This window comes from Pan paniscus, chromosome 18 (genome assembly GCF_029289425.2).
Source record: "Pan paniscus chromosome 18, NHGRI_mPanPan1-v2.0_pri, whole genome shotgun sequence".
Lineage (NCBI taxonomy): Eukaryota > Metazoa > Chordata > Mammalia > Primates > Hominidae > Pan > Pan paniscus.
Window position 1 is genome coordinate 34,190,658 of NC_073267.2, and position 27,923 is coordinate 34,218,580.

Genomic DNA, 27,923 nt, shown 5'->3' on the forward strand with positions numbered 1-27,923 from the left:
TGGTCGGTGTATTTGGGCAGGAGCAAGGGGTTGGGGGTAGAGGGCATGGAGGGTTGGGCAAGATGAAGAGAGGGAAAAGTGGGTACCTGAAGTGTGGGGCAGGTAAAGGGGCCTTCAGGCAAGAGCCCAGACCTGCAGAGACAGTCCGAGACTGTCTCGGACCCCCTGACAGGCTGCAGCAGCCGCACCCGCACCCGCACCAGGAATACCCCACCAGTGCCCGCCAGGGTGGTGCCAAGGTCAGGCTTCCCCTTCCTACAATCACAGCTGCGGCTGGACCTCCGGCCTCCTGGGAAGCCCAGCAGGAGGGAAGGCCTGAGGTCACACTGTGGGATGAGGTCACCGCTGGCTCCACCCACAGCCCCAGACCCCTTCAGCCCACTCTGCAAGTTCGAGCTTCATCCCCACCAAGTTCTCCGCTGGACCCAGATGCCAGTGGAGCACAGAGCGGCCGCCAGGGGGTGCCTTGGGGCAAGAGTGGTGGGGGTTGTGGCTGGGCGGGTCTCTGTTCCTGGAATGGGGCAGGAGGGAGAAGGAGGAGCCAGCGGAAGGACGGTGTGCGGGCCGGCCAGCCCTGGACGAAAGAAGAGGGCCCCTCCGGGCCAGTCTGGGCACCCTGGGATAGCGGCTGCAGGTAGGATAGCGGCTGCAGGTAGGCAGAGGCACTGCCAGTGCCCAGGTGGCCTTTCCCTCCATCCGGCCCTTCCCACCTTCCTATAACCTTCCCTCCACCTCCCTCAACTCCTGGCCTCCCCACCCTTTTACTGCCTTCAAATCTCTCTCCCTAAACCCTGACCCCTTCCTGCACCCCAAGCCTGCCCCTCTCTCCATAACTCAGCCATCAGCAGGGGCAGACGGCAGGTGGCCTGGTTGCTGCAGCTCCCAGGATCAGCTCTGCCCTCCCCCCAAACGCCAGCCTCGTCACCGCTCCAGGGCACCTCCAGCAGTAACAGGTGGTTGCAGCAGGTGGCAGCCAGCCCCTGGATGAGCCAAGGTCTCTTCCCCAGCCAGGCATGGCCGACTCTGCACAGGCCCAGAAGCTGGTGTACCTGGTCACAGGGGGCTGTGGCTTCCTGGGAGAGCACGTGGTGCGAATGCTGCTGCAGCGGGAGCCCCGGCTCGGGGAGCTGCGGGTCTTTGACCGACACCTGGGTCCCTGGCTGGAGGAGCTGAAGACAGGTTCTTGTTGGGGGAGCTTGTGGTGGAGAGGGTGTGGACGCTTCCCCAACCCTTCCCAAGCTGGGATCCCCACCCCTGCAGTGGAACAGATGATGCTGGTTTCTGTCCACATGGATGGGTCGAGTGAGTCACATTGGGAACGTGACTCCAGGGTGGAAGATGAACCCAGCCTCTGGCCTCTGGCCCCAGCTCTGACATGGCCTGTGTCCTCCAACCCCGGCCAGGGCCTGTGAGGGTGACTGCCATCCAGGGGGACGTGACCCAGGCCCATGAGGTGGCAGCAGCTGTGGCCGGAGCCCATGTGGTCATCCACACGGCTGGGCTGGTAGACGTGTTTGGCAGGGCCAGTCCCGAGACCATCCATGAGGTCAACGTGCAGGGTGAGGAGCTCTGGACACTCCTGGCCATCTTGCCTGTTTGTTCCCCACTCTGTCTTTGGCCTTGACCTCCGGTGACTCCCCTGGGACAAGTTGTCCTATTGACAGCCATGCCCCCGCCTCCCCTGACCTGTCATGGTTTTCCCTGGACCTGGGATGGGGAGGAGGAAGATGCAGAGAGGGAAGAAGCTGCAGCTTGGATATGCCCCCTCCTCTGCCAGGTACCCGGAACGTGATCGAGGCTTGTGTGCAGACCGGAACACGGTTCCTGGTCTACACCAGCAGCATGGAAGTTGTGGGGCCTAACACCAAAGGTCACCCCTTCTACAGGTGAGTGGCAGGCCCTCTTGTCCTCTAAGAGCCCATTTCCCTCAGCATTGAGTCTTCCTTCTCCTCCCACCAGGGGCAACGAAGACACCCCATACGAAGCAGTGCACAGGCACCCCTATCCTTGCAGCAAGGCCCTGGCCGAGTGGCTGGTCCTGGAGGCCAATGGGAGGAAGGTGAGCCCAGAAAAAGGAGGCGCAGAGATGGGGCTCCTGCCCTGCACACCCCCTTACCCTGCCAGCCCAAGGAGGCCGGGGCCGAGAGCAAGCTGTCGGGTCCCAGGTCTCAGCAGTACCTGCGTTTGCCACCAGGTCCGTGGGGGGCTGCCCCTGGTGACGTGTGCCCTTCGTCCCACGGGCATCTACGGTGAAGGCCACCAGATCATGAGGGACTTCTACCGCCAGGGCCTGCGCCTGGGAGGTTGGCTCTTCCGGGCCATCCCGGCCTCTGTGGAGCATGGCCGGGTCTATGTGGGTGAGGACTGGGCTAGGCAGGGGGAGGCTGAGAATATGGCAGGAGGACTTGCTCTAGAAGGGGGCAGGACCCACATGGCCCCGGGAGAGAAGTGTGGACTCTGGCTAGAAAAATATGGTCTATACAGGGGCCAAGGTAGACTGTGATTATGTCTCCACAGCCTGCAGAGAATACAGGATCCATGCAAGTTGGGACATTAAAAAGTGTATCATAGGCTACAGAGAAGATTGCAGCTATGGGAGCAGCCATTCCCCAGGAGAGGAGAGGAGAGGGACAGTGTGTACACAGCACTAAAAGGGCTGGGTTCAGTGGCTCGCATCTATAATCCCAGCACTTTAGGAGGCTGAGGCGGGAGGATGGCCTGAGCCCAGGAGTTGGAGGCTGCAGTGAGCCATGACTGCACCACTGCACTCCAGCCTGGATGACAGAGACAGATCCTGTCTCTAAAACTTTTTTTAAAGGAAGTAGCATCTACACAGGGAATAAGGTCACCTGCCACTCCATCCTGCAGTCCCCAAGCCTCTCAGGGCCCACCACGCAGGTCCTGGCTTCTCTATCCTATCCCCAGGTTCTTTGCAGATGCAGGCTGGCCCAGGAGAGCAAGTGACTACCAGGGCGAGGGAGAAGGCAGCCTTTCCCAGGCTGCTGTGGGGATGTGGGTGGCAACTACCTGGGCCCAAAGAGGGGGTGGCCCAGGAGAGCAGCCTCGATGTGATGTTGCAAGGGCACTCAGGGGTGTGTCCGCCTCTCTTCCGCCACCGGCAGGCAATGTTGCCTGGATGCACGTGCTGGCAGCCCGGGAGCTGGAGCAGCGGGCAGCCCTGATGGGCGGCCAGGTATACTTCTGCTACGATGGATCACCCTACAAGAGCTACGAGGATTTCAACATGGAGTTCCTGGGCCCCTGCGGACTGCGGCTGGTGGGCGCCCGCCCATTGCTGCCCTACTGGCTGCTGGTGTTCCTGGCTGCCCTCAATGCCCTGCTGCAGTGGCTGCTGCGGCCACTGGTGCTCTACGCACCCCTGCTGAACCCCTACACGCTGGCCGTGGCCAACACCACCTTCACCGTCAGCACCGACAAGGCTCAGCGCCATTTCGGCTATGAGCCCCTGTTCTCGTGGGAGGATAGCCGGACCCGTACCATTCTCTGGGTACAGGCCGCTACGGGTTCAGCCCAGTGACGGTGGGGCTGGGGCCTGGAGGCCCAGATACAGCACATCCACCCAGGTCCCGAGCCCTCACACCCCGGACGGGAAGGGACAGCTGCATTCCAGAGCAGGAGGCAGGGCTCTGGGGCCAGAATGGCTGTCCTTGTCGTAGAGCCCTCCACATTTTCTTTTTCGAGACAGGGTCTTGCTCTGTCACCCAGACTGGAGTGCAGTGGTGTGATCATAGCTCACTGCACCCTCAACCTCCTGGGTTCAAGCAATCCTCCTGCCTCAGCCTCCTGAACAGCTGGGACCACAGGTGCACGCCACCACACCTGGCTTTTTTTTGTTGTTTTTAGAGACAGGGTCTCACTATATTGCTCAGGCTGGTCTTGAACTCCTGGGCTTAAGTGATCTTCCCACGTGGGCCTCCCAAAATGCTGGAACTACAAGTGTGAGCCACCGCGCCTGGCCCAAGCCCTCCACATTTTCAATCCAGGAGCCTTGAGTCTGTGTTGTGTCCTGACACCTCCAAGTTCTAGGGCCGTCAGGACACAGGGGAGGGTTTGGGGACAGAGTGTCCTTCCTCTGTCCTCTCACCCCAGTCCTGATGGCCGCTTGGTGAGTGTCTGGTGCCCTGGTGGCCTGCCCCGGCTCTCTTCTGGCTTTCTGAGCAGGAAGCGAGCAGAGGCTCCACAGGCTTACGCTGCTCTCCTGACATCCACACGCGACCCTCGGTGCAGAGTGCAGAGGCGGCTCTGGTTCCTCCAGCCACCTCAGTCCCTCTTTGGGAGGTGATGTTCCCATTGTTTCTCAAAGGCCTCACCTTCAACTGTCTGTCTTAGAATTCCCCTCTGGAGGGCTATGGCCTCCCTACGCTTTCACTTCCCACCACTCTACCTAAGTTCCTTCCCGGCACATCGCCAGCCCTGGGCCTGGGGATGTCCCCAATGCTGTACCTGGCTGACCCTGGATTAAAAGCCTCATCCACGACCGTGTCCATCTGTCTGTCCAGCTCCCCCTCCCGTCCCCCCACCCCATGTCCGCCTCCCCACGGCGCCCATCCCACGTGGGGACAGAAGGAAGTGAGCACACGGCACACCCGCTGTTGGATTGGTTGCTATTTCTCCCGTCCCACAGGGCCCGACCTGGCCCAGGGTGGGGTGGGGGGCTCTGGGGACAGGACATGCAGGGAGGAAGGGGGGGGCAGGATTTTCCTGTGTTTTATCCATTTGCAAGTTGGTCACCAATAGAGAGAAATGGGACTCTGAGGGCTAACAGGAGAGGGCGGCCTGGCTCTGGGCCCCAGCCAGGCCCCAGGAGTCCTGTCCCCTCTGAGAAGGGGAGGGAGAGAGCTCTAGAAACCAACGGAGAAACAGAGAAGGGGGCAGGGGCTCATGTCAGCAAACACGGCTACATCACGTGACACGCCAGCGACACAGAAACACACGCCAACGCACACGGCTGCACAGCGGGCAGGGGCGGTTAGGGGAAAGGGAGCCGGGGCCACCCATCTTGTCCTCTGCAGGGCGGGCTGGGGGGCAGGGTGAATGCATAGAACACGTCATGTGTACACGCTCAGGGCGTGGCAAGAGCGTGCGTCGACCCACGGGTACATGGGATGGACACGCAGTGTGCTTCGTGAGGGGTGGGAACAGGGAGGAGGGGGAAGAGGAGCACTGAGCCCTGGCCAGGCCCGGGACCACCCGCAGGGCACGCGTGGGGCACATGTGGGCTCAATGGTTGCAGGCGCCTGGGCAGGTGGCACACATTTGTCCGAGAACATGCAAAAGACACCAGCCCCCAGACAACATGCCAGGACGCACACAGACAGCAGCCAACAAGCAGGCACATCATAGGATGCGGGGGACACATAGAAAGGGCACAGCAGACCCTTAGAGATCCCCTGGTCCACCTGAGGCCCAGAGATGAGCAGCTGTGGGCCCAATGCCACTCCAGGTGGGGGGAGTGGTGCCCCAGCCACGCTGCAACCCTTCTCCTGTGGCCCCAAGGCCGTGGGACTTCCGGAAACACCTGGGCTGAATAGGGGTCCTGTCCAGGCGGCCGGAAGAGGGGACTGGGGGCTGAGGCCTGCTCTGATGTCTCCCAAGCAGCCCGAGATGGGAGCAGGAGGGCCGTGGCCAGACTTGGGGCAGACTTCCTGTCCTGCAGAGGGGCATTCTGGGAAGGGACAGGCAGGCCCCCAGCTCAGGACAGCCCACCTGGGGTTACGCACGTGGCCACACTGACACACACACAGGACAAGGGAGAGCTCGGCTGTCTGAGCTCGGGTAGAGGTGGAGGGGTACTGTGTTCTGGGAGGTCACATCTGTTTGGCCACATGCACACACACACAATGTACACACACATACAATGCACACACACAATGCACACACACGTACGCTTCACATGACCTGGGACCCTGGGGTCCGCGCACACACACCGAGTGCCTTGCCTGTGCACACATAAGCCCCATGCCAGGGCATGGCACATTTGTGTACTTGTGTGTTCACCTTTCATGATCCTAGGCCATGGAGTGGGGACCTCTAACACTGTCCTTTCTCCCACGCACCACCTACCTGCCACCAAACCCACAAATTGTGCCTGTGCTGGCTACACAACAGGGGAGGTGCTAGCCCCTTCCTCACACCAGAAATCCAGGCCTGTGTACCCCTCAGTCACACCCTGGTGTGGGGAGCAGCCTGAGGGTTCAGCAGGAGAGGTGTCGGGGATGGGTCTCAGGACCCAGCCCACCCTGAGTGGCCACTGCCACACTGGCCACTCCAGTACTTCTGAAATAAACATTTCCCCAAACCCGAGTTCCCTGAGGCAGAGCCCAGAGCATCCGATGGGGCAGTGGGGGACACACAGTCCTCTCCCAGGTCCGAGGTGGGTGTGTGAGGAAGGGGTCATGTCCTGATCTTTGATCCCTGCAGGGAAGTCCTTGGCATCTTGCCTTATCAGTAACATTCCCACAAGTAGCCCTTTCCTTCCAGGAGGCATTCGTGTGATCCCCGCACCCATGCCAGCGTGCATGGTTTGTGCCTGGTATGGCCCCTGCCTGGGGCCACCTCGGCCTTGCCACGTGTGAGCACACTGAGGGGTACCAGCTTCCAGGGGCTCGGGGCTATGCTGGGCAGAGACATGGAGGAAGATGAGGATCTAGGTGTGAGCGTGCAGAGCCCTGAGGCTGGGCAGGCAGGGAGCTCTGTCTGCACAATGATGTAGCCGTGTGTGGCCACACCAGCACTGGGCAGCACCTCTGGGGAGGGGGGCAGGGCAAGGACAACTGGAGAGACAAAGCCAGATGGGGCCACGTCCTTAGAAGTGTGTGTGCACGCACGTGTGTGTGTGTGTGTGTAATACGCAGGGCAGAAACACACCATGTAGGTCAGGCAGGACAGAAACACATCATGTAGGCCAGGCGTGGTGGCTCAGGCCTGTAATGCCAGCACTTAAGGAGGCCAAAGTGGGTGGATCACCTGAGGTCAGGAGTTCGAGACCAGCCTGGCCAACATGTCAAAACCTCATCTCTACTAAAATTCTAAAATTAGCCAGGCGTGGTGGCAGGCGCCTGTAGTCCCAGCTACTTGGGAGGCTGAGGCATGAGAATCGCTTGCGTCAGGGAGGCACAGGTTGCAGTGAGCTGAGATCGCGCCACTGCACTCCAGCCTGGGTGACAGAGCAAGACTCCGTCTCGAAGAAAACAAAAAACAAAAAACAAAAAAAAATTAAAAAGCACACCATGTAGAGAGGCCCTAACACACACACACATGCATACACACGCACGCCACACACACACAGCTGCATTCTAGGTAGCAAGAAATACACATTTCTGTGCCCTCCCAAAACAGGTGTCCAGTCCACAGTGTGGAGGGCTCTATCTGAGAAGACCTATCAATACTTCAGGCACATCCTGGACACACACACACACACACACATGCACACCCTCCTGGGACACGCCACAGCCCCTGGGGTAACAAAGACATGGGGTGTCTGCCATGGCCTGTGTGTACCTGGGCCTCCCTGGATCCTCTGAGAATGTGAGTGTGAGTCCACACACACCACCTGCCTGGTTTGTAGCAGACACAAAGGGCTCAGGTATCAGTGGCTTTGTTGCTGTTGCATTAGGTTCAAACACTCAAACACAAAATTCCACATACACAAATGGTGTGTCCACAGATCTGTGGTCTCACGCACGCACACACACTGTTCACAGAGGACAGAGAGGGCGTGATGGGCTGCTGTGTTACACTTGGCTGCAGTCTACACAACAGCCCCGGTGAAGGGGGAAGCTCAGACCACGCACACACACCCAAGGTGGGGGTGGAGGGGGTGCTCTGGTGCATCACACACATCACACGCACACGCACGCTGGGGTGTCCACACGTCTCGAGCATGTGCCGGCGGCATGCATGTTGGTGTGCATGTGTAATCACGCCTGCTGCGATCTACGTGCGGGGGCGGGGGGGTCCATGGCCCGGTGAGGTCCAGGGACACCAGGGTCTGCCGTGGGGGTGGAGGAGGGGTGGGGCTGCCTGGGTCTGTTTTGGGGGTGAGCCTGGAGCAGGGGATGGAGTGAAAGGGGTGGTGGGGGTATTGCTCCCGATGTGGTGGGGGAAGGGTCTGGGAGAGAGAAGGGTGGGGGGGGCCTACAAGCCCAGCGTCCCCCCAATGGATGACGCCAAGACCACCCCCAGCACCACACAGCAAATGATGATCATGATTTTCTTCTGCAGCAGAAAGAGGAGTGAGACAGGCCGACAGTGAGAGAGATCGACACACGGACAGATGCAGGGACAGACGGGGCAGAGGGTGGCAGGGAGAAGAGGGGAGAGAAAACAGAAACAGGAAGAGGTCAGAGCCAGAGATAAGGCCTCCCGCCCGCTGCCATCACTCACCTCAGCCCGGGCTCAGCCTTGGGCTCCCCCGCCTACCCCCAGGCCGCCTGCCCCGCTCACCCTCCGGGCCTTGCTCTGATATTTCACTGCTTTCTTGGTGTCAGACACAGCTCGCTCCACGTAGTCCACAGAATGTTCCACGTTGTACTCGATGCGGTCAATCATCTCTCCCTGCAGACAGAGGAGACATGCACAGGGAGGGATGGGGGCTGGGCTGGAAGAGGGGACCTCAGGCCCAGGGAGGCTCCCAGAGTGGCATGGGTGGCAGAGCCAGTACCTGGCTCTCTACAAGCATGGCCATGTCCACAAACATATCGTGCAGCTCGCGGATGCTGGTCTCCAGCTTGATGATCTCATTGTGCCTCGTCTCAATCTCATTCAGCGCCTGCTTCGTCATCTGTGAGTCCATTTTGATCTAGGGCGACGAGGGAGAGAGCTACAATCACCCTTCCCCGCCATGAGCGCCTCCACCGCAGTGGAGTGGCCAGGGTCAAATCCGGTGTCATTTACTAGCTGAAACCTTAGGCACATTATTTACCTGCTCTTGGCCTCAGTTTCCCCACCTAGAAAATGTGGATCATAACACTGCCCACCTCACAGGGTGGTTGTGAAGACTGAGTGAGTTAATATGTACACATCGGTCAGGCACGATGGCTCACGCCTGTAATCCCAGCACTTTGGGAGGTGGGTAGATCACCTGAGGTCAGAAGTTTGAGACCAGCCTGGCCAACATGGCGAAACCTCGTCTCTACTAAAAATATAAAAATTAGCCTGGTGTGGTGGTGGGCACCTGTAATCACAGCTACTCAGGAGGCTGAGGCAGGAGAATTGCTTGAACCCGGGGGGGCAGAGGTTGCAGTGAGCTGAGATCACGCCACTGCACTCCAGCCTGGGCAACAAGAGTGAAATTCCATCTCAAAAAAAGAAAAGAGTCAGGGCTGGGCACAGTAGGTAGCTCACGCCTGTAATCCCAGAACTTTGGGAGGCTGAGGCGGGCGGATCACGAGGTCAGCAGACCAAGACTATCCTGGCTAATGCGGTGAAACCCCGTCTCTACTAAAAATACAAAAAATTAGCCGGGCGTGGTGGTGGGCGCCTGTAGTTCCAGCAACTTGGGAGTCTGAGGCAGGAGAATGGCGTGAACCCGGGAGGCGGAGCTTGCAGTGAGCCGAGATTGCGCCACTGCACTCCAGCCTGAGCCACAGAGCGAGACTCCGTCTCAAAAAAAAAAAAAAGAGTCAGTAGGGAGAGGCCTGTAACCCCAGTACTCTGGGAGGCCAAGGCAGGGGGATCACTTGAGCCCAGGAATTTGAGGCCAGCCTGGGCAACATAGTGAGACTTTGTTTCTATCAAAAAAAAAAGGAAATTAGCTGGGCATGGTGGCGCCTGTGGTCCCAGCTACTCAGGAAACTGAGGCAGGAGGGTTGCCTGACCCCAGGAGGTCGAGGCTGCAGTGAGCTATGATTGCTTCACTTCACTCCAACATGGGCCACAGAGTGAGACCATGCTGAAAAAAAAAAAAAAAAAAAGCCAGTGGGGAAGAGACCGTGACCCACAGTCAGATATGCCTCCTCTCCACAAACACCCAGCCTCAGCCAGGTGACTCACTTCCCAAATTACTCACTGTTCTTACCACATTGAGCCACTCCTCTGCTCTACAGCCTGCCATGGCTCCCCACTACCCAAGGCTCCACACCTTCCCTTCAGCAGTCAAGGCCCAGACTCCCTCTCCCCTCATCTCCTGCTCATCCTATGACCATTCTATAAGCCGAAATCATCCAATGGCTGTTTGGACAGTGTTCAGTCTCCCCGTCTTTTTTTCTTTTTTTTTTTTTTTTTGGTTTTTGTTCTTTGTTGAGACAAGTTCTTGCTCTGTCACCTAGGCTGGAGTGCAGTGGTGCTATCATAGCTCACTGCAGCCTTGACCTCCTGTACTCAGGCAATCCTTCCACCTTAGCCTCCCGAGTAGCTGGGACCACAGGCACACGCCACCATGCCTGGCTAATTAAAGCAGGTTTCACCATAGAACTGATTTGCCTACATTAAAAGAAATTGTTTTTTAAATCAAAAAAACATTTTTTTTGTAGAGATGGGGGTCTCACTTTGTTGCCCAGGCTGGTCTATGAACTCCTGGGCTCAAGCCCTCCGTCCTCCTTGGCCTCCCAAAATGCTGGGATTACAGATGTGAGCCACCACACCGGGCTGCTCAATGCGTTTTCAACAAAGATCAGTTCTCCAAATAACAATGAGCCGAAAACTTTTAAGACAGTCATAGCGCATCCTTTAAACCTGGTCTAGAACCCTTAACCAGAGTCATTTTGCCACCAGAAACAGAAACGGAGACAGGAGTGGGCAGGCCGGGGCAAAAGTCCACTGAGAGAAACAAGAACTAGGTTCGGGGAAAGCCCATCCTTTCTTTCTTTCTTTCTTTTTTTTTTTAGAGACAGAGTGTCGGTCTGTTGCCCAGGCCGGAGTGCAGTGGCAAGATCTCGGCTCACTGCAACCTCCGCCTCCCAGGTTCAAGTGATCCTCCTGCCTCAGCCCCCTAGTAGCTGGGATTACAGGCACGTGCCACCATGCCCGGCTAATTTTTGTATTTTTAATAGAGACAGAGTTTTGCCATGTTGGCCAGGCTGGTCTCGAACTCCTGACCTCAGGTGATCTACCTGCCTTGGCCTCCCAAAGTGCTGGGATTACAGGCATGAGCCACTGGGCCCGGCCAGCCCATCCTTTCATATGTAAAAGGACAAAGGCAGCACAGGGGACAAAACCTAAGCAAAACTAAAACTTGTTTTTAAAAAAATCTTCAAAATGTAGGCAAATTAGGCTGGATTCGGTGGTTCACGTCTGTAATCCCAGCACTTTGGGAGGCTGAGACAGGCAGATTATTCGAGCCCAGAAGTTTGAGACCAGCCTGGGCAACAGAAGAAGGCCCCCCATCTCTACAAAAAAAGGTTTTTTTAGGCGGAGTGGTGGGCGCCTGTAATCCCAGCTACTCGGGAGGCTGGGGCAGGAGAATCGCTTGAACACAGGAGGCGGAGGTTGCAGTGAGCTGAAATCTCGCCACTGTACTCCAGCATGGGTGATAAGAGCAAAACTCCGTCTTGAAGAAAAAAAAAAGAAAAAAAGTTTTTTTAATTAAAAAAAATTTCTTTTAATGTAGGCAAATCAGTTCTCTGGTGAAACGACTTGCTTCAGTAGCAGAGTATGTCGTGTATCCTAGGGCTCGAGAGTTCTGACTCTGAAACTAGACAGGATTCAAGTCCTGGCCCTCCCCCTCGCTCTGAGATCTTGCCAAGTGATTTCATCTCTCTGGGCCAGTTTTCCTCATCTGTGAAATGGGGTTTCCTCGAAGGGGATGTGTGAGTATTAAATGAGTTGGTGGGTGAATGTGAAGGTGGAAAGTGCTTAGAACAGTGCCTGGCACACGAACGACTCCGTCATCTGATGGGGGTGCCTTCCTGCTCCGCTCCCATGGAATTCCCCAGTTCCCGGCTCAGGCTTCCCCCTGCTCATTTTTCCAGGGTGGACTTAGGACCTTAGTTCAACCTGAACTTAGGGAGGGGAGGCAAAAATTTTCCAAAAACAGAGCCCGCCCCACCCGCGGCTCACGTCATCTGTGAAGATGGCCAGCTTCCCGCTCTCCAGCATGTCTTCCAGTTCTTCGTTGGTGGTGGTCCTTCCAGCTGCGGGAAGAAAGGACTCCCTGCTCAGGGGCTGGGACAGCCTGGGGGCCTGAGGTGGGGTGATGGGGCGGGGACCTGGGGCCCACCCTCCCACGCCGCCTTAAGCCAGGGGCCCCCTCCAGAGAGGAAATGCCTGGAAGGGGGCTTGGGCAGCCTCAAGGAGTTTGGGGTCCTGGGGTGGGGGGCACACGCACTGATCTCCAGTTGCCGCTGGATCCGGTCCTTGCAGCGGTCCCGGTACTTGGACTGGGTCGCGTTATATTCGGTCATTACCTCCACGAACTTCCGGGACAGTGTGGAGTGCTACGGTGGGGGTGGGAGGACAGACGGATCAGGGAGGTAGTCAGGGATCAGGGAGGGAGTCAGGGAGCAGAGACCGAGGCAGGTGAGGAGGCAGTGCATGGGCGGAATAAGGAGGACGCGCTGAATTAGTTTACGGTCCCTTCTTCAGCTCTGGCCGCGATCCCAAACCCTGACAAGTTCATGGTTCCCTACCCGCCCGGTACCCCCATCTTAGGCCAACACCAGCTAGAGACACTGCTACTGCGCTGAGATGCGGCTCGACCCCGCCCTCCCCGAGAGCCCCGCCCCAGGGCCCCGCCCGCTCTAGCCTCGCCCCCAGAGCCCCGCCCCAGCCCTCCCTGACCACGCCCCCGCCGGTGCTTGGCCCTGGCCCGCCAACCTCCAGCCTGGGCTCCTCCCGAGCTGGGTCCCGACCCGACCCCCACTGGGCTGCCGCCTCCTACCTGGGTCTTGCGGATGCGCAGGTCCGCGGAGGAACGGTTCAGCCCCTCCTCCTGTTCAATGCTTTGCTCGATCGCTGCGGGAGAGAGGGCGCAGCGATGGGCGGGAGACCCGGGGCACATGGGGCGAGGGTCCGGGGCGTACGAATGGTCAACACCCCGCGGCAGCGCCAGGCCCGGGGAGAAACGTCATCCCCAGGGCGAGTGCGGGCAGCGGTGCCCCAGGGTGGTGTTAGGAGCCAGCAGATAAACAGACGAACAGACGTTTGAGGGGGTTCCGAAGGCAGGCAGGAAGGGATACTGAGGGTCAGAGGGTCACCAGACAGAAGGGGGCTATTTGTTCTAGTGGCAGAACTGGGTCTTGGAAAGTCCCATCAGTGGTAATTCCTGTCCAACTCCATGAGGGCGTGCCGGCCCAGCCCGCGTGAAGGGGCCATGTATGTGGGGTGCTCCCTACTTCCTACAGCCTCTGGACAGGGGGCAAGAACACAGCCTGCCTTTTTTCTGATGGAAGGCAGTCACCTCCAGGTGGATCAGGTTCTAGTGGCCCCTCTTTCCCAGGGGAATTCAAGGGCAAACACATGGATATTCCAAGGGAGAAAGCAGCCCTCTCCCTGCCCTGCAAGGTGATCCCCGATCCGGGAATTCCCACTTCTGAAGGACGTTCTGGAAAAGTGCACAGATTAACTGAGATTCCTGCTTCTGGATCAAGCACTCCTGACACTATCGTTCCGATTTTCTAAAAAAGAGATTGTGGCAAAATCTACCTCGGTGAGATCAGAAAATGCAGCAGGGATGAATCACCGGCCCTCTCAGACCTCACCGGCCTCCAGGCCATTCCTAAGAGCCTCACTCCACCGTTCTGTTGGCAGTGGGGGAGGTACGGGGCCAGATGGCACCCCAAGGCTCCCCCGATTGAGTGACAGCTCTGGCTCCGCAACACATGGCCCAGGGATATTGGAATCGGCTGGCCCAGATTGGGGCCCGACTGTCAGCCTTGGGGTTGGGGTCAAGTCCGGAGGGAGGGATCTCTTACAGGATCTCATTGACTTTTACAACATTCCTGGGAGTTCAGTGATATCAGCTCATGTTTTAGACTAGAAACTCAGTTTCCAGTGGGCAAAACCACTCACTCAAGGTCACACCCAAAGCCTGAGCTCATGCCACCAGCTGGAAGAGGACTAAGAGAATCCTCTCTCCTTTCCTGGAGGTCTGAAAGGTCAGCTTCTCTAAACCACGGCCACTTTTCCAGCTTCTTTCTTGGTCTATTCCTGAACCCCTCACCCACAGAGCCCTCCCAAGGGTCTTACAGAGAGTGTTCAAGGTCAAGGCTTGATGGACCTAGAGAAACCATTGAGCCCAGGGGATTTTAAACTGCCAGCAGGAACCTTGTTTCTCAGAAGGAATTTCAGGGGCTGTTGCAGAGAATGAAGAGAGGTCAGGCAGGTAGGTGCTCCCAGCTCCAGCTCAGCTAGAACAACCTGACTTTTATGTTTTATATATTGGGATTCTTTGTATGACTTTGGAAAAAAAAGTATTTTGATGCCCTCCACCCCGCACCCCCAAAACAAGCTAATTTTGAAATTGCTTTCATTTGTCTTACTGTACTGATAAGGAAGCTGAGAGTAGGGGACTTGTCCAGGGTGAGCTGATGGTGGAGGTTGGACTCTGTCTGCCTGGATTTGCACTTAACGTGCTCCCAGATTCAGACAGTTTCCATCCAGCAGACTCTCCTGAGTACAAAGGGCTTGTTTTTACAAATCCACATCTGAGGCTCACATATGGCCTCCCCTCCAGTCCAGAGGGCATGGAGTTACTACCCTTCTCTCTCTGGGCCAAGGTCAGTGTTCTCCAGGCCAGGTAGCTGATATAGCTCCTCTTCCCCAAAGCCTAGCAATGTGCCTCGGACATTGGAGGTGCTCAGCATACGTTTTCTGATACTGACTTACCAGGAGCATGCAAAACAGCATGCCGGTAACACTGCTATTTCCCTGGTATGAGCAGACAAGGAGGTTCCCAACCCACGGTGCTTTGGGGGAAGGTGGTTATTACCAGCACCCAAGTCCTTAAATTAGAGTGAATAAATGAACATTTGGCAAGTCCCTCTTGAAAGCTCGCCAGCCCCTGATGTCAGCCACACAAGTCCAATCTGTCCTGAGCCAAGGATACCGATTCAGAGGCATTTGCTGGGCCCACCCACTGGGTGCTCTGTGCCATGCCGGGGGCCTGCTCAGGAGAGATGAGGACTTAATGAAATCGAAGCCACTCGGAAGATCACCTTTTTCTGGTGAACCTTCATGCTGGTGGAACCAGCAGGGCTCAGATGCAATTTAGACAAACACTCTCCTTTCCCTCATTTCCTATCATACATCTTTCTCCAAAGAACTGGAGCAAGGGGGAAAGCTGGGGTTTTGTGCTTTCTCACTGTTTAATAATCTGGCTCCTGGAACTTTGTAGAAATTCCTTAGAGAAAGGCCTGTTTTGCTCAATGGATGGCAAAGTTCTTTTTTTTCTTTTTGAGAAAGAGTCTTGCTCTGTCATCCAGGCTGGAGAGCAGTGGCGCGATCTCGGCTCACTGCAACCTCTGCCTCCCGGGTTCAAGTGATTCCCCTGCCTCAGCCTCCCAAGTGGCTGGGATTACAGGCGCCTGCCACCATGCCCGGTTAATTTTTGTATTTTTAGTACAGATGGGGTTTCACCATTTTGGCCAGGATTTGGTTAGGATTTTGAACTCCTAACCTCAGGTGATCCACCCACCTTGGCCTCCCAAAGTGCTGGGATTATAGGCATGAGCTACCACGCCCAGTCCCTTTTTTTTTTTTTTTTTTTTTTTGTTTGAGACAGGGTCTCTATCTGTAACCCAGGCTGGAGTGCAGCAGCATGATCTCGGCTCACTGCAGCCTCGACCCCCTGGGCTCAAGCGATTCTTGTGCCTCAGCCTCCCAAGTAGTTGGAACAGAGGCACGTACTACCATGCCCAGCTAATTTTTTTTTTTGAAACAGAGTCTCTCTCTGTCACCCAGACTGTAGTGCAGTGGCGTGATCTCAGCTCACTGTAACCTCCACCTCCCGGGTTCAAGCAATTCTCTGCCTCAGCCTCCTGAGTAGCTGGGATTACAGGTGCCCGCCACCACACCCAGCTAATTTTTGTGCTTTTAGTAGAGATGAGGTTTCACCATCTTGGCCAGGCTGGTCTTGAACTCCGGACCTCGTGATTCACCCGCCTCGGCCTCCCAAACTGGCCCAGCTAATTTTTGTATTTTTTGTAGAGACAGAGTTTTGCCATGTTGCCCAGGCTGGTGTTGAACTCCTGGGATTGAGCAATTGGCCCTGCCTCGCCCTCCCAAAGGCCTGAGCCACCATGCTCCACCCACAATTCTTTTCCTTCCTGGTTGAGGGATTGTACTCCTCACCTTTCAATTTGGACCGAACCTTGTTGGCCGTCTTCTTGATGTCTGCAGTGAGATCCTCCAGCTCCTGTTTGGTCTCTGAGGGGAGGGCGAGGGCAAGTGAGATGTCTGGGTGGGAACCCCAGACCCCTTCTCCTCCCACCCCACAGTCACCAGCAGCCACACTCACTCTCATCTGGGTTGGGTGCGGCCAGGATGGCGCTATGCTGTTTTTTCACCTGCTCCACATCCTCCGACAGTTTCTCAATGCAGCCCCGGATCTCTTCCACCTGGAGCAGAAAATCGGCTATACCCAGCCAAGCTGTCAGGCCAAACAACGGGTTCCAGGGGAACCAGCCAGGGTTCAGGGGGATGGACCAGCCCCAGAACGGCTGATAAAAGGCCAGGGAGGGTGCAGGAGCAGGGAAGTGGGGGACAGGGAAAAGGAAGTTGTCGGTGGCTAGGGGCTGGGTGCTGGGGCTGGGGCTGGGTGCCGGGGCTGGGGCTGGGCAGTGGGACTAGGGGCTGGGTGCTGGGGCTGGGGCTGGGTGCCGGGGCTGGGGCTGGGCAGTGGGACTAGGGGCTGGGGCTGGGGCTGGGGCTGGGTGCTGGGGCTGGGCAGTGGGACTAGGGGCTGGGGCTGGGGCTGGGGCTGGGTGCTGGGGCTGGGCAGTGGGACTAGGGGCTGGGGCTGGGGCTGGGGCTGGGTGCTGGGGCTGGGCGGTGGGACTAGGGGCTGGGGCTGGGTGCTGGGGCTGGGGCTGGGTGCTGGGGCTGGGGCTGGGCAGTGGGACTAGGGGCTGGGGCTGGGGCTGGGGCTGGGTGCTGGGGCTGGGCAGTGGGACTAGGGGCTGGGGCTGGGGCTGGGGCTGGGCGCTGGAGCTGGGTGCTGGGGCTGGGCAGTGGGACTAGGGGCTGGGGCTGGGGCTGGGTGCTGGGGCTGGGGCTGGGGCTGGGCAGTGGGACTAGGGGCTGGGGCTGGGGCTGGGCGCTGGAGCTGGGTGCTGGGGCTGGGGCTGGGGCTGGGGCGGGGGCTGGGGCTGGGGCTGGGTGCTGGGGCTGGGGCTGGGCCTGGGCAGTGGGACTAGGGGCTGGGGCTGGGGCTGGGTGCTGGGGCTGGGGCTGGGGCTGGGCAGTGGGACTAGGGGCTGGGGCTGGGGCTGGGCGCTGGAGCTGGATGCTGGGGCTGGGCAGTGGGACTAGGGGCTGGGGCTGGGGCTGGGGCTGGGTGCTGGGGCTGGGACTGGGGCTGGGCAGTGGGACTAGGGGCTGGGGCTGGGGCTGGGGCTGGGCGCTGGAGCTGGATGCTGGGGCTGGGCAGTGGGACTAGGGGCTGGGGCTGGGGCTGGGTGCTGGGGCTGGGGCTGGGGCTGGGCAGTGGGACTAGGGGCTGGGGCTGGGGCTGGGCGCTGGAGCTGGGTGCTGGGGCTGGGGCTGGGCCTGGGCAGTGGGACTAGGGGCTGGGGCTGGGGCTGGGTGCTGGGGCTGGGGCTGGGGCTGGGCCTGGGCAGTGGGACTAGGGGCTGGGGCTGGGGCTGGGTGCTGGGGCTGGGGCTGGGGCTGGGGCTGGGCAGTGGGACTAGGGGCTGGGGCTGGGGCTGGGCGCTGGAGCTGGATGCTGGGGCTGGGCAGTGGGACTAGGGGCTGGGGCTGGGTGCTGGGGCTGGGGCTGGGGCTGGGCAGTGGGACTAGGGGCTGGGGCTGGGGCTAGATGCTGGAGCTGGGGCTGGGGCTGGGCAGTGGGACTAGGGGCTGGGGCTGGGGCTGGGTGCTGGGGCTGGGGCTGGGTGCTGGGGCTGGGGCTGGGGCTGGGCAGTGGGACTAGGGGCTGGGGCTGGGGCTGGGCGCTGGAGCTGGGTGCTGGGGCTGGGGCTGGGGCTGGGGCTGGGCCTGGGCAGTGGGACTAGGGGCTGGGGCTGGGGCTGGGTGCTGGGGCTGGGGCTGGGGCTGGGCCTGGGCAGTGGGACTAGGGGCTGGGGCTGGGGCTGGGTGCTGGGGCTGGGGCTGGGGCTGGGCCTGGGCAGTGGGACTAGGGGCTGGGGCTGGGGCTGGGCGCTGGAGCTGGGTGCTGGGGCTGGGGCTGGGGCTGGGGCTGGGGCTGGGCAGTGGGACTAGGGGCTGGGGCTGGGGCTGGGCGCTGGAGCTGGATGCTGGGGCTGGGCAGTGGGACTAGGGGCTGGGGCTGGGTGCTGGGGCTGGGGCTGGGGCTGGGCAGTGGGACTAGGGGCTGGGGCTGGGGCTAGATGCTGGAGCTGGGGCTGGGGCTGGGCAGTGGGACTAGGGGCTGGGGCTGGAGCTGGGTGCTGGGGCTGGGGCTGGGTGCTGGGGCTGGGGCTGGGGCTGGGCAGTGGGACTAGGGGCTGGGGCTGGGGCTGGGTGCTGGGGCTGGAGCTGGGCGCTGGGGCTGGGGGCCTTGGAGGCCCATTACCTGTTCAAAGAACTCATCCATGAAGTGGTCCCGATCCACGTGGACCACCTCCTCTTCATCATCACTGTCTTTCGCCTGGGGACAAGGAAGGCTGAGTCCATGAGCAGGCCCTACCTGGGTCCCCAAGGCTGGCTCTCCAGCTCTCCCACCCTCTCCCTGCTATGCACACACAGGTGCTCCCAGCTCTAGGCTCAGAGGAGGGGTCCTGGGAGGGGTCCCATGCAGGGGAGATGGCAAAGGCACCAAAAGTGTTTGTCAGCCCAAAGGATTCCTTAGAAGGAATTGGCAAAAGACCCCCTCTCAGGGTGGATGTGGCCTTGGGGGCGCAGAGCCAGCCTTGACCAGCCAATAGGGATGATTTCAATATTTCAACAACGGCTCAACGTCAGGCTTGCAGTAACTGACCCTGGGCTCCGTGAAGGGTCCTGGACTGGAGTCCCGGGAGCCTGGATCTCCCTACTGTTCCTGCTCTCCTGCCCGGATCTCACTTTACTCCTTCTCTTCCTCTCCTGCCCCACCTGACCAGACATGTCCCCTGTGCAAGGTCACTTCACTGCCAGCGGCAGGTGCCAAGTTGAGCAAGCAGTGAGGGCTGGATAAGAGATACGGGCAGCACCCCGACCTCCCTCGCGCCCTGTGGCCCCCTCTTCCCGCCCACTCTCCCTCCCCTCCCAGCCGGCTCTCCCTCGCAGTGGATTCACTTGCTTTCATCCAGCCCCTTCCAACTTCACACCCACCTACTCTTGCTGGCTTGGATTTCCCAGTTGCAACCTGCAGCTGCTCAACCCTCCACCCGCAGGGCTCAGAGACACAAAGAGATTTACCCACCCACAGCACCACTGCCACCGACAGACAGACTCGAGACACAGACAGAAGAGCTGACACCCAAGGCACACAGGAATAGGCCCCCCCAACACCCACACGGGGATGCACTGATGCTGGCGTTCACCCGCACGCAGACTCACAGCTGAGCCGCACTGACATGTGTGGACACACTGGCTTTCAGCTGCACCCCTGAGGACATTTGGGAGGGCTCACTGGGCTTGTTCTTCCAGCTTCTCCGAGCCTCATGTCTGCACACACACTCAGAGCTGGACAGGAGAGGCTGTAGGGGAGGTGCCCTGTGCTACACACACCTGAGTCCTTCTCTGCTTGGGACAGAGGTCTGACAGCAAAATCTGAGCCCATCGAGCTTAATGACATCTGGAGCCCTGATCAGCCCCAGTGGAAATGTATACAGAGTTCATCCTGATTTCCAAAAAGAACCCAGCCAGAGCTCAGACAGAATCCAAACCCTAGAGCCTGGGTGAAATCAAGACAGGATCCAAACAGCATCCACCTGGGGGTGTAGTCAGTTGGAATCCAAAAAGAAGAGCTTGCCAGGGTCCCAGCGGAACGCAGACAGGGCCTAACAGAAACCAGACAGGCTCAGACTGAACTAGCCGAGGCTCACACAGATCCCAGACAGATCCCAGACAGCTCAGACTGAACCTAGACAGGGCCAGATGGGACTTAGGTGCAGTCCACACAGCCAAAACTCAGGATCAGCAGTGCCCCACAGCCCCAGGAAAAGCCCGCACAGCCTGGGGGGCCTCCAGCAACACGCTCCTGAGCCACCCCAGCCTCCCTGCTAAGCCCAGCCCAAATGGAACTCCAGGGAGTCTTCACACAGACGCTGGGCACACACTGTGTCGGAAAATGTGTTCAGCACTTGTGTTGAATTTCCAGACAATCCCAACCATCCGCCTGGAAAGGGAGTTTCCTCCGTCTTGGCTCACAGCTGCCCCCAGAAAGTGGGGCGGCACAGGTGGCATAAGTTGGGGACCCTGAGAGGCTCTGGGATGCTGGGCTCACCTCTGAGGACCCATCGGCCTACCATGATGCTCTTCACTTTCTCTGTCCTCAAAATCCAGCTGTGCTACAAGGCCTCCTTCCCCTAGAGCCAAAAGCCTTCCTCTGCCCTTTCTCTCCCTTCAACCACTCACTCAGCCACCAGCCTCACGCAGGTCATGCGGCCTCTCCCTGGCCCGGGTGCCTGAGGACTTTCCTGTTCTCTGTGTCTCTCCCTTCCCCATGCTAACGTTAGGAAGTCTTTCCTAAAATCTAATTTCAATCTCTCCTGTTGTTCTTGGAGCCACCTCCCTTAGGTTCATCTCTGGAGCACCCTGGGCTACCTATTTGTTTGCCCTGAAGACAGGAAGAATGATAGAAGGCCCAAGTGTGGTTTATTTGGTATAATAAATACAAAGAGAGCTGGGAGCTAATAATCCTCTACCATTTACAAACACTTTTACATCCATAATCCGTTTTGATCCTCAGCACCACCAGCCCTGAGAGAAAAGCTGCATAAACATCATCGTCCCCATTTCACAGATGAGGGAACAGGAAGCCAGGGGGGTAAAAGGAGAGTGACTTGCCCAAGGGCACCCAGGCCACATAGGGCCAGAAAACCATGGGCATCCAGCCCCTCAAAGACCGCTGTTAGGCTCCAGACTGGGCTACCTCCCCCACTGACTTTCCGCTCCCAGTTACTTTCCCTCTCAGTGAGCGCCTGCTAAGTCCCAATCTGGGGAAGGCTCTGTGTCCGGACAACCTAGCAAAACAAGAGCACTTGATGGTATTTTTTGCATAAGTCTTACATTCTTGTTATCTCAGTTAATCTTCATTAGGACTCTGTAAGGACCATTGGCCAACATAATTATACTTATGCAAATATTTAGATGATGTTTTACAATGTGCCAGGCACTGTTCTATGTGCTCCACATATATCTATCCATTTCATTCTTATAACAGTCCCCTTGGAGGTATTATTATAGCCCCTTTTATAGATGGGGAAACTGAGGCATAGAGCTAAATAACTCAGGCCAGTTGTAGTGGCTCACGCCTGTAATCCCAGCACTTTGGGAGGCTCTGGTGGGAGGATCACTTGAACCCACGAGTTCAAGACCAGCCTGGGCAACATAGCAAGACCATGTCTCTACAAAAAATACAAAAATTAGCTGGGCATGGTGGTGCGCACCTGTAGTCTCAGCTACTTGGGAGGGTGAGGTAGGAGGATCCCTGGAGCTCAGGAGGTCAAGAGACTGCAGTGAGCTGTGATTGTGCCACTGCACTCCAGCCTGGGTGACAGAGCAAGACCCCGTTTCTTAAAAAAAAAAAAAAAAAAGAACTTGCCCCAGGTCAGCTGTTAGAAGACCATTTGGCTCTACCCCTGAGCCTAGTCTCTGCATTTGCTGAGTGGTAACAATGCCTACCACCGGCTGATTCCATGTCACAGACAAGGAAACAGGCTCAGAGAGGTTGCCTGACCTGCCTAAAGCTTCACAGCAAATGAGGCCAGAGGTAGGACCTGAACCCAGGACTGTCTGGCACTAAATGTCAGGCTCTCTCCCTTCTGTCCTGCTGACAGATGGCAGTCCCTCCTGGTCCTAAAAAGCCCACTCTGCCATGTCCTCAGGACTGCTGAACTCCTGCAGCCAGGACAGAAAATCAGTAGGAGGGGCCCAGGGCTGCAGGAAGAGCTTGGACAGGAGGCCAGGCCTCCCAGCCTCCGTCTGTCTTGCTGTGTGACCCCAGGCAAACTTCGACTCCTCCCTGGGCCCCAGTTCCCTCGTCACTGAAATGAGCAGACTGGTGCAAGTGCCCACCCTGCTCTGAGGGGCCCTCCGTGCTCTGAGTGATGCATATTTAGTAATGAGCACAGCATCCATTTCTGGAAGAAGTTAGGCCAGCCAAAAAGAAAGCAGGCTGTGGGCAAACCAGACTACCTAGGAAAAGATGATCAAATGTGCCCCAGTCTACTTTATGGTGGCCGCAGGTTACAGGTGAACGATTCAAGCCTCAGTTGCCTCATGTGCAAATCGAGGATGTAACATATATGTGCTGATTACCACGAGTTGTGTCCTATTACAAGTGCTTTGCATTTCTTTTTTTTTCTTTTTCCTTTTTTTTTTTTTTTGAGAGATGGGATCTCACTATATTGCCCAGGCTGGTCTCGAACTCCTGGGCTCAAGAGATCCTCTCTCCTTGGCCTCCCAAAGCGCTGGGATGACAGGTGTGAGCCACTGCACCCAGCCTGCATTTCTTGTTTAATCCTCACGACCACTCCATGAGGTCATATTCTTATTCTCATTGGACAGATGAGGAGGTGGAGGCGCAGAGAGATTGGGTAACTTGCCCAAGATCACACAGCTGATGGGATGACTCAAACTCAGGCACTCTGCTCTACAGCACACAGCTCCTTGAGCACTTGAGAGGGATTGAATGAGAGAGTGCAGTGCCCCTGAGCCCCTTCCAGAAGCACCTGGGGACTGCGCACATCAGATCCAAGCCTCCAGCTGCAGCCTGACCTCCTCAGGGGCCCCCTAAGTCCAGGTCTTCCACACCAGAGCCACCACGGGCCTTGTGTGTATGTCGATGTGGAGCGACGGCAAGGACAGATACAGAAGCGGAAGGAGGAGAGTGACAGTGAGAGCCAGCAAGTCAGTGACCAGAGAGACAGATGGTGAGACGGTGACAAAAACAGCGAGGCGGCAAGAGACTGGAATTGGGTGACAGAAAAGTCAGAGAGAGTGTGCGTGTGTGTACGTGTGTGTGTGTAAACACATGCGTGCCCCAGCACTGACACACACGGGCTTCCCATGCTCCTCAGGGGTGCAAGCATCATCGTTTGATCGGAGGCAGCAGCCTCCCGCTGCGCCCCTTCCCCCACCCTCTGCTTCAGTCCATCTGTCTCCCTGGCTGGGGCCTCTCCTTGCTCCCTCCCCCTGAGCAGCCTGGCCCTCTCACCCTGACCTCTCTCCTCCATCTTTCCTGCCTTACCCCCTGCCCCTTTCTCATCCTCCCTCTGCTTCATGGAGTCATTCATTCATCTAACGGATGTGTCTGATTTGTGCCAGGTGCTCTTCTGGGTGCTGCTGGCGATGTGGTGGTGAAGAAGACAGGCGAGGAGGGCCTGCCTCCAGGGAGCTGGCATTCCAGTGGGGGAGGCAGACAATGGGAGGTGAACAAGACCATTTCAGATTGTGCTGAATAGCAGGAGGGAGATAAGCAGAAAGATGGAATTGAGAGACATGGGAATTGGGGGGGATTGTGGAAGGATTTCTACAGGATGGTTAGCAGGGCTTTTCTGGGGAGGTGACATCTGAGCTAGGTCCTGAAGGAGCCAACTGTGCCACAGTGCTGGGGAAACAGAATTCAGGGCAGAGGGAACAGCATGCTGGGCAGAGGGAACAGCATGCGCGAAGGTCCTTGGACAGGGGTAAACTTGTGTGTTTGGATAGCAGAAAGAAGCCCAGTGCCAGCCGAGCGCGGTGGCTCATGCCTGGAATACCAGCACTTTGGGAGGGCGTGGCGGGAGGATCATTTGAGGCCAGGAGTTCAAGACCAGTCTGGTCAACATAGACCCCATCTCTACAAAAGTAAAAAGAATTAGCCAGGCGTGGTGGTGCGCATCTGTAATCCCAGCTACTCGAGAGGCTGAGGCAGGAGGATCCCTGGAGACCAGGAGGTCAAGGCTGCAGTGAGCTGTGATTGCACCGCTGCACTCCAGCCTAGGCGACAGAGGAAGACCATGTCTCTAAAAACATTTTTTAAAATATAAATAAAGGCAGCCCAGAGCAGCTGGAGGATATGGATCCATCACCCAGGGTTCGTTGGTCTCTGCACCCTGTGATTTCAGGGCTGCGTTTCTAAAGCACCTACTGTGCCTGCCTCATACCTGAGGGCCTTTGGGGCACGGGGCGGTCCCTCAGCAGCCTTCATCCTGTCCAGCCTCAGATTCAGGCTCCTGCAGTGCAGGCCCCACCTTCCTCCCAGGTTGTCTCCGCACTTCTCCCACCGGACTCCACAGCTGCGTCTCAGACCTCAGCCCTCCCTGTGCCCCTCCTGTCTTCTCCCATAACCCACCTTCCTCTCCACCTCACTCGCTCTGCTCTTTCCTCTTGAGCCCCACTCTGGCTTCACTCCTTAGACCCTGGGACACCTATTTAGCTGATTAACTCCTTTTCACAGCCTCCACAACCAGCCTAGCACCAACCAAGGTTGCCTGGTAAACTGGACGCAGAAAACCTTGGTTCAAGCCCACCTCGACCGTTAAAAGCTATCTGACCTTGGACAAGTCAGGTTTTTTCTACCCCCTCTGGCCCTCAATGTACTCCAAAATAAAATAGGGGCCATGTCCTGCCCATCGCAGGGGGCTTGTGTGGTGTTGAAGAGAAATAAACAAGCCATCTGCTGGGTAACAGACACACAGCACTGCTGGGCGCCAGGCCCCCTCCTAGGCACCTGATGCATATTAACTACTTCCAGTCCTCAGGACAACCCTGTGAAACAGGCACTCTTACTTCTCCCAACTCATACGCGAAGAAATTGAGGACCAGAGAGGTTAAGCAACTTGCCCAAGGTCTCACAGGAAGTAGCAAAATTAGAATTTGAACCCAGACAGTCTGGCTCCCGAAACCACTGTGTGACAAACGGACTTGAGAACCCCTTGGGAATGCCAAGGTACTGTTGGAAAGACAATCAGTCCCCTGGGCTAATGTCCTCTCCCACCACCGCCCCTGCCTCATCCCTCCCAGTGTCTCAGAGACCCCATTTCCAGGTCCCCCACACCCTGCCGGGTGTCTCCCGCATCCCAGCCTCCTTGCTTTCAACTGTAGCAGGGAGACCCTTACGCTACCCGAATCTGTCAGCTTTTCCCACCCCGCCCGCCCCCTCTTGAATCTCCAGTTTTCCTGAGCTGTGACTAATACCAAAGCCACCACATCCACTCAGCCCCTTCACCCTTCCACACCACCTCCGGCAGCCACAGCCAACAGGATTCCTTACCTCTGAGCAGGGGCCCCTGACTCATTCATGAGGCCTCCCCCTCCCCTGCCTCCCCCTTACCCCGCTTAGCCTTTTCCCTCCCTCTTTCTTGAATTGTACCCCAATTCCACACCACCTGATCCCAACCCACTTCCATTTCCCTGGGTTTTGGAGTCATGGAATAGTCCTGGTAGCAGGGGAACTGGGTTCAAGTCCGGATCCCTCACCTGCTAGCTGTGTGACCTTTGGAAAGTTATTCAACCACTCCGGGCCTCAGTTTCCCCAACTCTAAAATGAAAGAGCCTCCCCGTCCACTTGCCAGGAGGTCAGTGGGGCTCTAATGACATCACGGATGAAAGCCTGCTCTGCAAACTGAGGAGGGGAATTGACAGCACCGATGCTGAAGCCGGCCTGCCTGGGTTTGAATCCTGCCTTTACCAGCTGTGTGACTTTGGTCTAATTACTTAACCTCTCTGAGCTTAGTGTCCTTATCTATAAAATGAGATAACATATATCTATATATCTAAAAAGATATTTATATATCTATGAAATGAGATAACCAGTCTCATAGGATTGCTGTGAGGATCAAAATGAGTGAATATGCATAAAACACTTCAAACAATGTTTATTATTACTGTCACTTTCCTCATGCCTGAGTGTATATTCAGTAAAAATGTAATAAAGAAACCTTTAAAATTCCCTCCCTCAGCCACCAGCTCCTCCTTGCTTCCCATTTGGCAACCTGTCTGTCCCCAGAGACAGCGGTCACTTGCCTCCAAACACCTTCTTCTCGTCTGTCTGTAACCTGGGTCCCCACCCCCAAATCCAGGGGACAGCTCTTCACCCCCAGTGCTGAAACTTCTGTTTCAAAGGCCAGAAAAGCAGAGACCTGTGTCAACCTGGCAGACAGGAAACCCAGATTGCAGTCTGCCCCCCACCCACTTGCTTGGTGACCTTGGACAAGTCCCTTCCCACGCCTGAATCTCAGTTTCCTCGTCTGTCAAGTGGGGTAATAACCCCTGGGGTAACAACCCACCAGTTCCCTGTAAAAGCTCAGTGCATTGGGCAGCTCAGCCGGGGCCGGTACCCTTATTAACATAACACCACCAGCCCAGCACAGTGCGGACTGTCAGTGCTGCCTCCTCAGGCCCCAGGTCATTTCTCCAAATGCCCCAGTGTCCTCCCTGCCCCTGAAACCATTCTCATCGAACCCCACTCCCCAGTTCCTTCAGGTAGCAGCCTCCACTGCAGTCCTTCCCCTGTCCCCCCAAAACCAGGGACTGCCTGGCCAGACTCTTGGAGCCGGGCCTCTTCAGGCCTGCAGACCTGGGGCCTGCATCAGCCCTTGACTGCCCGGGGTGCCCCAGTTCCCCCAAGCAGAGCGCGGCCCGTGTTCCATGGCCCTCTCCTCTGCATCCCCATCTCCCACCTCTGGGTCACCCTGTCTCAGGCCCTGGCCCTCTGGCTCTCTCCGGAGGCCACCTCTTCCCTCCCTGTCTCGGAGAGATGCCCCCTCCCTATGGGGAGTGACACACGCGTGTGCACACACACACACACACACACACTTCATTCACTGCCAGGTGCTGGCATCTCAGTCCCAACCTGTGTCCTTCCCCGTAGCATCCCCTGAATCTGGGTCCTGCTAGACTCTCAGCCTGGCCCAGTCACCGCCCCCATGCTTCTCTTTGGCAAACCTGCCCAGGGGATGACAGTCTCCTCCGGTTTCTCCTGATATCCACTCTCTCCCATCCCCAGACCAGACCCCGGGGCCCTCCTGGGAATGCGGGGTGTTCGAGGCCCCTGAGACCTCTCCTGCCCCCTTGTGTCTTCATGGCCTCCAACCCCTTCCAGGCACTGTCCCCAAAATGCAGGTTCACTGGAGAGACATCAGGCGCCTGAAGATACTGGGGTGCTCCGGCTACCAACCTCCGATCTCATCCTTCGCCCCCACGTCCCAGCACCTCCCCCACTCCATCCCCACGAGCTCCCCCAATATTGGGGTCCCGCCCCCCCATTCTCCCCACCCCCAAGCTCACACTCCGCAGCTCTTGAGTCCGATCCTTCATCCTGCGACGGCTCCTCCTCCTCCTCCTAGTCCTCCTGCCTCTGCTGCTGCTCCGGGTCTCCCGCCTCTGTGCCGGAGGCCGGGGTCTGGGGGCGCCGGGGGGCGCCGCGGCCGCTGCGGGGGGCCTGCGGGCGGGGGCGGGGCCGGGGGCGACTGGCCGAGGGCCGGGCAGGGGCAGGGGCCTGGGCCGGGCTCGGCTCTGCCGGGCTGCGGTGGCGATGCGGCTGCGGCACAGGGTAGGATGGAGGGATGCGGGAGCCGAGCGCGGGGGAGGGGGGCGGAGGGAGGTGAGGAGGAAGCGAGGGCGGGGGGAGCGGGAGCGCGCAGGGAGCAGGGGGCATGCGCAGCGCCCGGGCCGGGGGCGCCTGGGGGTTGTAGTCACGGGCTTGGGGGACACCC

The 27,923-nt window shown here is 57.9% G+C and overlaps 2 protein-coding genes across 9 annotated transcripts; one reads left to right on the forward strand and one right to left on the reverse strand.

Annotated features, from left to right (window-relative positions):
• Positions 1 to 19: 19 nt before the first annotated feature.
• On the forward strand, positions 20 to 4,498 carry HSD3B7 (hydroxy-delta-5-steroid dehydrogenase, 3 beta- and steroid delta-isomerase 7). Of its 8 annotated transcripts, none has more exons than XM_008959618.5 (7): positions 38 to 634; positions 1,012 to 1,179; positions 1,404 to 1,559; positions 1,778 to 1,886; positions 1,960 to 2,059; positions 2,195 to 2,357; positions 3,123 to 4,498. In XM_008959618.5, exons 1-7 carry the CDS (start codon positions 334 to 336, stop codon positions 3,536 to 3,538), a joined length of 1,413 nt encoding a protein of 470 aa, XP_008957866.1. In that variant the 5' UTR covers positions 38 to 333; the 3' UTR covers positions 3,539 to 4,498. The 8 variants fall into 8 exon arrangements, with proteins under 8 accessions (XP_008957869.1, XP_034795921.1, XP_008957866.1 ...); XM_003807485.4 differs by having other exon boundaries at positions 504 to 634; positions 1,008 to 1,179; XM_063597570.1 differs by having other exon boundaries at positions 513 to 652; positions 839 to 1,179.
• Positions 4,499 to 4,606: 108 nt separating this feature from the next.
• Positions 4,607 to 27,895, reverse strand: STX1B (syntaxin 1B). Its single transcript, XM_008959626.5, has 10 exons — positions 27,496 to 27,895; positions 18,653 to 18,727; positions 16,415 to 16,514; positions 16,249 to 16,323; positions 12,839 to 12,912; positions 12,287 to 12,395; positions 12,019 to 12,092; positions 8,684 to 8,821; positions 8,467 to 8,577; positions 4,607 to 8,238 (listed from the first exon to the last, which is right to left on the reverse strand). The coding sequence occupies exons 1-10, from the start codon at positions 27,523 to 27,525 to the stop codon at positions 8,158 to 8,160; spliced, it is 867 nt and encodes a 288-aa protein (XP_008957874.1). The 5' UTR covers positions 27,526 to 27,895; the 3' UTR covers positions 4,607 to 8,157.
• Between the last annotated feature and the right edge of the window lie 28 nt (positions 27,896 to 27,923).